At 27.4% G+C, this 11,144-nt stretch overlaps 1 protein-coding gene across 1 annotated transcript; it reads left to right on the forward strand.

Annotated features, from left to right (window-relative positions):
- The first annotated feature begins 8,081 nt into the window (after positions 1 to 8,081).
- Positions 8,082 to 9,944, forward strand: LOC130957694 (amino acid transporter AVT6B-like). The gene is made up of 5 exons (XM_057884538.1): positions 8,082 to 8,511; positions 8,717 to 8,869; positions 8,965 to 9,168; positions 9,258 to 9,726; positions 9,800 to 9,944. Exons 1-5 carry the CDS (start codon positions 8,082 to 8,084, stop codon positions 9,942 to 9,944), a joined length of 1,401 nt encoding a protein of 466 aa, XP_057740521.1.
- The last annotated feature ends 1,200 nt before the right edge of the window (positions 9,945 to 11,144 follow it).

An 11,144-nucleotide genomic window follows, 5' to 3' on the forward strand; every position in this document is an offset into this window, starting at 1 on the left:
GAAGACACACACGGGTAAAAAAACAAACACATAGCAATGGGAAGGGAGACATGTTGAAGTGAGATTGAAACTCCTTGAAACTTGAATGGGAGCATAACAAAGACTATGGAAGGTGCAGCAAGTTGGAATAAATCACGGAATGCAAGGAGTTTTATTATTAACAATTTCTCATGTTTTTTGTTTGAGGTTTATTAGGTGTGTTTTGGATGCTAGATTTTATGGTACTTTTAGTATGATTTTGTGATTGTCTTTGATGTCAACGTCGAATGAATGATTTACAAATAAAAAATTCTTCTTCTAAATTTGGATCGAGTATGAATCAAATATTTAAAAAAACAAATTTAAAATTTTTAATTATTTCTTCACACGAACAAAATTAAAACGTATCATCTATATTATAAATTTCTAATTAAAAGTGTCTTTGGCTTTTTCATGTTATTCAACTTTTTTTTTATTTTTTATTAAGTAATTAGTAGGAATGAATTAATGGCAAAAAGTTTTAAGTAGTAATGCCGTATAAATAAAATTCTATATTTAAATGTTTTTTTCTGTCAATATAAATAAAAAAATAAAAAAGTTGGTGAACTATATAAACATTATAAAAGAAGAAATTGATATTATGTTTATTTGCAAATAAATGTTTAAATTAGTCCTTTAAATTTTACACGTAAATCACATTCATCTTTTGAATTTTCATTAAATTAAATTTATTATTTTTAGGGTTTAGTTATTATATGTTATAAAAGACAAATATTAAGATTATTATTAATACAAATTTTTAAATTTTTTATTTTAATAAATAAATAATAAATATATTAAAATTTTAAACTTTATATATTTTTATACATTTTTTTTTATTTGTAACATTATCTCGTGCTTTTAGGACATATAGTTAAACTCTATACGTTTTCATTTTCCTAAAGTTTGATCCATATTAATGTGGTGTGTTAAAATTTCAGGTAGGAAATGTAGGATGCAATAAAATAAGATGTTTATGATGGAACTCAATATCAATTCAAATGTAAGACGAAAATAAGAAAAAAGTATTGGTGTAATTTTTTTCCCTTTGTTATGTCTTTAAAAATTTACAATTTGATAACTATTACATATGGAATTCAAAAGATTTTGAATGATGTTAATGAGATGGTCAATAAAAATAATTGAGTATAAATGATGTTAATAACTATAAATATAATAAACCAATTTGGGTTAATATTTAGTAGAATAATCAGTTTATTTGTCCGTTTAAATAAATGTAGAGAGTTTGAATTCTGCTTTATACATATAATAACATATTGGTCAACGATAATTTGTAGGTTTTAGTGATGTGAGAGGCAAGTGTTGCGAAACAACCTTTAATTTGATGTGTATGCCATTAAAAAAGCCATTCTCAGATCCAGAAGAAAAATTCTTTTGGGATGGAGCTCATCCAACAGAAGCCACATATTCAATTATTGCTTATGAAGCATGAGTACTTCATTGAGTTTTTGTGTCTGCGGACACTACACTCATCGACACTCGTTCGATACGCGTGTTTGCTGTGTCCAATCATGTTTTAATAAAAAATAAAAAATTCTTTTTTTCGGATAGGACACACCTAAATACCATCATGTGAGTCTTATTCTTAACATATATTTTTAAAATAAATTTAGATATAGTATATATTATTATTTATTAAAACAAAAAATATTTTAAATACTTAATATAATTAAAATAAGATATTAAAAATTATAATTTATATTTTAATATCAATAAAATATCAAAATATTATTACGATTTATCTAAACAATACTTTATATATATATATGTGTGTGTCTACGTATCTTATATCGTATTGTATCTCGTATATGTGCATCATAGATTACTGCAAAACCAATGGTTTCCGATAAATCTGTTCTCACACCATTCACCCTTGAAGAACTCCTCCAACTCCAACCTTAATATTCCCATCATTTTTTGGGGTGGATTTTAATTTTTCTCCAGTTTAATTTTGAATAATTAAAAAACAATGTAACGCTTATTACATGTTATTTTTTCGTTGATTTATAATCATATTTCATCATGAAATATAAAGCAACTATTATTTGATTTATTTCATAATATATAGTAAAGAGAAGTGTTAGGGCCAATAATTTTTATAATTTGTAGTTATCATTTTATTATCAACAATATTTTTAATGATGTGAAATTCTATTTAATAATGTGAAATTATTTATTTTTTATTAGTTACATGCTAGTCAGAATTTAATAAAATTATTAGTCTTAAACTTTTCTATTATATGTGTCTTGTTAATATTCAGGCATTTTTCTTTTTGTGATTCTTGATTGGACGTGTATAAATCATGCAAGAATGACATGTACTTAGAGCAATTCCAATGGATTGATCGTGAGGCCCTGTTTCTGACAAAAGAGGGATGTAGAGCGTTGGAGAGAAAAAGAAACGAATCCATGCACGGATTTCAAGGTGAGAGAGTCCCTCTAAGCAGGGATTCAAATTAATCAATAATAATTTAACATTTGGCAAATTATTATAAAAATAAATAATTATATAAAATCTAAAATAATTAAATAATTATATTAAATAATTAAATAATAATTAAATTAATAATAATTATAATAAATAATTATATTTTTATTTAATTAATAATTTATATTAATTATTTAAATAATTAAATTATAATTAATTTATTAATAATTTTAATAATTAATTAGAGTTTAATTAAATACATATGGTAATTTTACAATGCTTGCAAAACTTAATTATGTTTTTCTTTATATTAAGTAATTTTATAAATAAATGTAATTCTAAATTATATATTGTGTATTATTGTTATATATGAATTTATTTAATATTAATATCTTTTAATAGTGAATTATTTTTAAATTTATAAATTTAAATAATATTATTAAAAAAATCAATTATATTAATTTTAAGTATTTTAATTAATTAATTAAGTGGAACCACAACAAGGACTAAAGTTAGTTCCTCCTAATAGAGAAGAGATAGATGTTTTGAGTTTCTATTTACTATTTATGACGCAAAACCTGATGTGAAGTTGCTTTTTTATGACAGGTGGGTCATAAATAGGGATTATGATGAGTTCCCTACCGGAGATGGTCTTAGAATAATAGTATCATAGCATGCACAATATAAAATATTTATTTCAATTTGATTTTGGGCAGTAATTATTTTTATCTCTCTCTCCTCATGTCAATTATATAATGTCCTAGTATATTTGAAGTGAGAAATTTTGAGGGGTGAAGTAGAATTTGTTGGGTAACAAAATTAACGAAATAGAATAAGGCAACTAAAATTTATAGATAAAAAATAGATAAAATTGAATCAAATGATTTGGATAATAATTAAAATATATGATTATTAAATGGTAAAAATTATAATTTTTTAAAATATAAAGAATTTATAATAAAATCATAAATGTTATAATTTTTTTTGAATCCCGCTAGGGAGACAATCCAAGTATTAAACTGATTTTGGGTTCATCAAGGATTGAACTCTTACCTTTCGGATCTAGCGCTTTAATACCATGTCATGATACCATTCATCTCAAAAACTTCAGCTGATGGGAAAAGGTAACACTAATGGTTATATCTCTGATATTCCATAAACCTCCATTGTACACATTATGTAAATATTCCATTAACTTCTCGTACTTTCTCTTTCTTAATACATTAGAATCTTATTTATAACAAATTTTATTAGCAACAATTAGCTTGCTCTTGATAACAATTTGCTGCTAGTCATTTATTCTTCTTTGTATCAAAAGTCACTAGTTATTAGCTAAGATACATTTACAAATAAGTTCTATTAATGTATAAACAATAGTAGAAATCTTTTTTTTCTTCAACAGAAATTCTGTTATAACCTATTTTCTTAGTCAATTAGTTTCTTAGCTACTAAGTGGCATATATAAAGCAGAGTCTTTAGTGTGTAAAATTAAATAATATATTTCGGTGAATAATTTTGAGATTTTTTTTAAATTCTATTTTCTCTGTTTCTTGATTTCATTCAAGTTCAAAATATTTTTTTGGATTGACTAATGTTATACTGTCAATATATTGAAACCATAGTTATCAGAATCGAATCGGCAATCAACTCGGTGAAGTTACTAGGTCACTGGGTTAGTGGTTCAACTGATGGGTCAGTGGTCGAACCATTTAATCCGGTAATAATTAAATAAATATATAAAATTATAATACAATATTTATTAAAAAATAAAAATTAGGGTTTAATATTGCATATTATTTAAATTTAAATAAATTATATATAAATTTTATTAGCTTATTACTTTAATATGATATATAGATAATTTATATAAATTATTAGCCTTTAATTTAATGGGTCTAATCTAAAAAAAAGTTACATATAAATAAAATTAATATTAGACATATGAACTAGTGTATGGTTGTTAGTTTAGAACATTTTCATATGAACTTTCTTATTATATATATTATTATTAGCCTATAAATACTAAAGAAAAATGATTGGCTTAGTGGCAAGGGAGCTAAAACTTTTGGCAAGGGAGCTGAAACTTTCTTATTATATATATTATTATTAGCCTATAAATAACAATTTGTTACCCTTTTTGGTAATGCGTTGTACAATTTGTTTTATTTAGCAGGTGAGATGATTATTTAGCCCAAGTATACTTTTTTGGATTCATTAGCCCAAGTATACTAAATAGCTACTTTTGAATTTTGGGCCGTAGCCCATTATATAGACGAGCCAAAGCCCATAGTAGTATTGAAAAGCAAAGTTCCAGTTTGAGTCTTCGTATCCAACACCAGGTTCAAAAAAGAAAAAGCAAAAGACGGTTGCATTGTGCCCAAGCAAAAGACTGAGAAGTGAGAAGGAAAGAAAAGAAAAGTCGAAGAAGAAAATCAAACTGAGAAAGAAAGAGGGAAGAATCCATGGACGTGATAAAGACGCAGCAGATATCGTTTCGGGCGATAGAGAAGGTTATAGTGCACCCACTGGTGCTGCTGAGCATCGTCGACAACTACAACAGAGTCGCCAAAGACACTCGCAAACGCTCGGCGTTCTTCTCGGCTCCACCCTCAAGGGCACCGTCGATGTCACCAACAGCTATGCCGGTACCCTACCTTCTTAATTTCGTAAACTGAAAACTGGAATTTAATTCTGTATAGTCATGTAGTAGCATTGGTATCTAGGGTTAACAAGCCAGATTTCTGACTCAAGTTGGCTTGCTTTTGTTGTATATAACTTGATCATCGATGCTTTCTTATTGAAATTTGGAATTAGGAATGTGCTTATTATCATTAATTAGTTTTGTAGTTCACACAGGATTTTGAGCTACAGGATTATCTGGTGGTGCTTTCTGTTATGGTTGATCGATCCGGGTCCGGTTCTGATAACTATAGTTAAAACAGTAGCACATATACTTTTATATTGTCAATATATTTCTAGATTCTCGATGGGGTTATGGGTGAGGCTAATGTTACCTGGGTTGGACCTAACGGGTTAATCAATGAATGTATAACATGAGTAAAAGAAGGTAGATTAATTGATTTTTTTTTACTAATATATGAATTGTGTGGATTAGTAGCAATAAAAAATTATTTGATATAATAAAGACGTTACATGGTCAAGTTTGTGGGAACAAATTAAAATCATTGTGAATTAGTGGTGTATTGAAACGAGAGTAAATAAAAATGAATGTATTATAAAAGAGTATAAACCGCAAGGCAAGGTGCACCATAGGAGAACTAACACAAGTAAAATCAAGAGCCTAACTGGATTAGCCAATTTGTTCTTGAAGACAGAGGGTTGAAGGAAACAAACACATAGCAATGGGAAGGGAGACATGTTGAAAAACTCATGGTTGAATGGGAGCATAACAAAGACTATTATATAACAATTTCTCATGTCTTTTGTTTGAGGTTTATTAGGTGTGTCTTGGATGTTAGATTTTATGGTACTTTTTGTATGATTTTGTAGTTGTCTTTAATGTCAATGTCGAATGAATGATTTACAAATAAAAAATTTTACTTTTAAATTTGGGTCGAGTATGAACTAAATATCTAAAAAAAACAAGTTTAAAATGTCTAATTGTTTTTTCACACGACAGAATTAAAACGTATCATCTATGCTATAAATTTCTAATTAACTTTTCATGTTATTCAAATTTTTTTAATATTTTTTATTAAGTAATTAGTAGGAATTGAATGAATTATTAATGGCAACAAGTTTTAAGTAGTAATGCCGTATACATAAAATTCTATATTTAAATGTTTTTTTTTCTGTCAATATAAATAAAAAAATAAAAAAGTTGGTGAACTATATAAACATTATAAAAGAAGAAATTGATATTATCTTTATTTACAAATAAATGTTTAAATTAGTCCTTCAAGTTTTACACGTAAATCACATTCATCTTTTGGATTTTTATTAAATTAAATTTATTTTTAGGGTTTAGTTAGTTATTATAATTTATATGTTATAAAAGATAAATGTTAAGATTATTATTAATAAAAAATTTTAAATTTTATTTTAATAAATAAATAATAAATATATTAAAAATTTAAACTTTATATATTTTTATACAATTTTTTTTATTTGTAATATTATCTCGTGCTTTTAGGACATATAGTTAAACTCTATACGTTTTCATTTTCCTAAGTTTGATCCATATTAATGTTGTGTTAAAATTTCAGGTAGGAAATGTAGGATGCAATAAAATAACGATGTTTATGATGGAACTCAACAGTCCACATGAGCATATGCATGCATAAAAACAAAAAGTGGTCTAATAAAGGAATAATGTAATTCATGCTAATTAATTTGGAGGCCGATTTAATTTAATAAAGATTTAAAAAATTAATTTAATTTATACATAAAATTTAAGGAAACGATTTGAATATTTATTATATGTTTTTTTGACGTGCTTTAATTAAACTTACACACTCAACATAATCGATAAATCTATTTATAATTATATTATATTATTGTTTGTAATTATAATATGTCAGTAATTTTATATAAATATTAATTTTCTAGTATAAAATATAATAAATTTTACATAAAATGATACAAAACTTTAATCATGTTAATCAACTAAATTTAATACTTATTATTATTCAGTTAAATTAAAAAATAATAGTTAAATATAAGTAACATCCGAATAAAAATTATAATAATGATAAATTTCAGTTTCAAATATTCAAAGCGTAGACTATTTAAATATGTTTAGTAACACTCTTGTTATTATGACTTCATCTTATATTCCCTTAAATAAATTTTCTAAAATATGTTTAATTGCGTTTAATTTTAGTATAACAACATTTATTTACTAAATATATTTTCTAATATATTATAATTAATAAAATTTATTTATAATTTTATATTATATTTTTGTATTTTTATTTTTAATATATTTTTTAGTTTTCTTTTTTAATTAATCTCCAAAAACACAGACAATTAAAAAAAAAGTCAAAATTACGCTATAAAATACTATCTTCTAAAAAATATCATTAAATAGATAATTGAATCTTAAATAATATAATATTTTTAAATTTATATTATATAATATCTTTAGGTTTGTCCGATGATGCCCAGATTTTTTTTTAATTAAGAATAAGACTCAAATTTACGATATTTAAATGAATATAAGAAGACTATACTATTTAAGTTATGTTAGTCTTTAAGTGTATGTCACGCGTATTTACTGTGACTAACGCACTAAATACCCACCGCACACTTTTTCTCTGGCTTCTCATTTTTTCCATTTTCTCTTTATTTCATTTTTTGGTTCCCTTGTCTCCATGATTTTTGGACGAAAAAGAAAAAGAAAAAAAAATCCAAAATAGCTCTTCAGTTTTTTCTATTGTGTGCCTCATTTGGCAAAGAAATTTTGGGATTCTAAATCCTTACCAATTGATGATCATTGGGACTGAAATTTTATGTCTTCAAGAGTTTAGGTCATCTCAATTTGCATCCTTTCAGAGAAAAAAAAATTGGGTGTGTTTTTTCGTATTTATTATTAAAATCACATTCCCATCTGAAAATTTTGGAAGAAAAAGAAGCCTTATAATTGCGAAAAACCATGGTTGGAGGCCCAACACCTAACCATGTGAAGAAAAGATCAAGAAAGAGCAATGCAATTGGTGCTAATGAGAATGAACCATTGTTGCCAAAGTCTCAAGAAAATTATAACGGTGATGATGATTTTAAAGGATCCTCATTCGCCAGTGCGACCTTCAATTTATCAACCACAATTATTGGTGCTGGGATCATGGCCTTGCCTGCAACCCTCAAAGTGTTGGGGATGGTGCCTGGTCTTATTACTATCATTTTCATGGCTTTCTTGACGGACAAGTCAATCGAATTCATGATCCGATTTTCACGCGCCGGCGGCCTTACTTCTTATGGTGATCTCATGGGGGATGCCTTTGGGAGATATGGAAAAGCTGTGCTTCAAATTAGTGTCATAGTCAACAATGTTGGCATACTTATTGTTTACATGATTATTATTGGTATATATATGGTTGCGTTTATTCACAGGCATCCAGAGATACTGAATTAGTATATTTTATATCTATCTTGACAAGAAAGATAAAGAAATATTAACAAAAGATACTAATTTTTGTGTCTCTGTCTTTTGTGTCTTGTTTTCAGTGTCTGTCTTATTTATTATCGGAACATGATTGTTGATGTCTTATTTATGAGATTTAATTTCAGGTGATGTGCTATCTGGAACATCTTCAAGTAAAGATCACCATTATGGAATACTTGAAGGATGGTTTGGTGTACATTGGTGGACAGGCCGTACAGTTGTTCTTATTTTTACTACACTTGCTATATTTCTTCCTTTGGTTAGCTTTAAGAGAATTGGTGAGTGACTCTGCTCTGTTTTACGCAGACAACTAATTGTGTATATCAACTAAAGTAAATCTGATTGGATGATCGTGTAAAACTACTGTATGCAGATTCGTTGAGTTTTACATCGGCACTATCAATTGCACTAGCAGTTGTGTTTCTTGTAGTTGCTGTGGGAATAGCAATTTTCAAGATCATAAGTGGAGGCATTGGAATGCCAAGACTCTTTCCAGTTATTAATGATTTGACAGATTTCTTCCAACTCTTCACAGTAACTCCTATTCTTGTCACTGCCTATATATGCCACTACAACGGTATGTATATGTTTTAAATCTCTATGAAGAGCTCAATTCCATTGCTAGAATATGTGATTATGAGAGATGGTTGAATCTTATCTTTGCAGTTCACAACATAGACAATGAAATGGAGGACCCCTCTCAAATGCATGGAGTTGTAAGGACATCCCTTGCAATGTGTTGTTCAGTGTACCTATTAACAAGCTTCTTTGGTTTCCTCCTATTTGGAGAATCAACTCTTGAAGATGTCTTAGCAAACTTTGACACTGATCTTGGAATCCCTTTCGGCCCTGCGCTTAACGACGCCATTCGATTTAGCTACGCCGCGCACATCATGCTTGTTTTTCCAGTTGTCTTCTATCCCCTGCGAATCAACTTAGATGGCCTCATCTTTTCGTCTTCTTCAAGGCCTTTGCTTCAAGATAACTTGAGATTCACGTCACTAACCTTATCTCTTATTCTTCTAATATTTCTTGGTGCAACCTTAATACCTAGCATTTGGGACGCTTTTCAGTTCACTGGAGCAACCGCCACCGTTTTTGTAGGGTTTATTTTCCCGGCTGCCGTCACTCTTAGGTGAGTTTGGTCTTTGAATTCTTTCTAGTACTTCTTAAATGAATTGATCATCAAATACCTTCTTTTGGAACAGGGATCGATACGACATTGCAACCAAACAAGACAAGATTCTTTCGGTTATGATGATCATATTGGCAGTATTCTCAAATGTTGTGGCTATATACAGTGATGCCATTGCCTTGGTGAATAAGGATAAAAGCAAAACTTCACGTGAATGACCTCTTCAACATTCTTCAAGAGCTTAGAGTGAAGGTATGTTCATGGTTTTAGAATAGGAGTAAACATTTGTAAAAATATATTGTGAAAATCATGGGTTTTCTGAGAATGGCTATATATACTAATGTATCTGTATATAAATACATATGTAGTTTAATTTATTTTCAATGTGTATTTGTATTCTAATATATATTTTATACTGGTGGCTGATTTTGGTTTACACGTAGTAATAGTCGAAATTTTTTCTTTTTATTATTTTTTTAACAATAGAATCACTAGCATCTAAATTTTATTATCAGAAATTCAACAAAATCGGTTCGACCCGATTAAGATCTTACGAAATAAACAAGATGAGCTTTTCCGTTTGTTTTAGTGAAAGAATGGAAGAAACTTAGGTGAATTTTAAAGGAAATGACAATGATCCTGATTCCTGAAATCAAATTAGTGTTGAAAGATATCTAAACCTACTAATAGATACTGTTTACTTTCAATTATCTAGGAAAAGTTTCAAGTATCCAGTTCAGCAGAAGAAATTTAATTAAGTGTGAAGATTTAATTAAAGATTCTACAAAAATATAAGGTGAAATGGTAAATGATATCATCCCACAAAAATAATTACCGAATACAGTATCAGTAGCATTTTAATCTAGCATTCATATTAACTCATCATCTATCATTTGCAAAACAAAGGTAAGTCTGAAAATTCTAAGAGAGAGAAATAGAAAAAGAAATTTGCTGGAGTTGAATTGAAATTGCTTTATAATGTATGGCTAAACCATTCATGGACGAGTAATTTTAAGTATGGCTCCAATGCAAATTTTGCCGTTAGCAATGGAAGTAATCGAAAGACTAACGTGAATAATTTAAAATAAAAAAACGAATTCAATTAAAAAATTATTCAAAAAGCAATTTAAAAAATAGATAATTTTTTATGAACAAATTTGACTATTTACTTCATATGTTAATTTTGATCATTGACAAAGGCGAGGCAAAATATCATAAGTTTCCACAAAACAACTTTTTCAAACAATTACCATAAATTCATTAGATATACTGAATTTCCATATTTTCTTATCTATACTAAAATGTGAAATCAATTAAGAATTTAATTTTCATAATATTAGTAAAAATAATTATTTTTACTCACTTTAAATACTCATCTACATACATCAGTGTAAAGCTTTTTGTCCGAAAATTATAAT

The sequence above is a fragment of the Arachis stenosperma genome, chromosome 10 (assembly GCF_014773155.1).
Source record: "Arachis stenosperma cultivar V10309 chromosome 10, arast.V10309.gnm1.PFL2, whole genome shotgun sequence".
Classification (NCBI taxonomy): domain Eukaryota; kingdom Viridiplantae; phylum Streptophyta; class Magnoliopsida; order Fabales; family Fabaceae; genus Arachis; species Arachis stenosperma.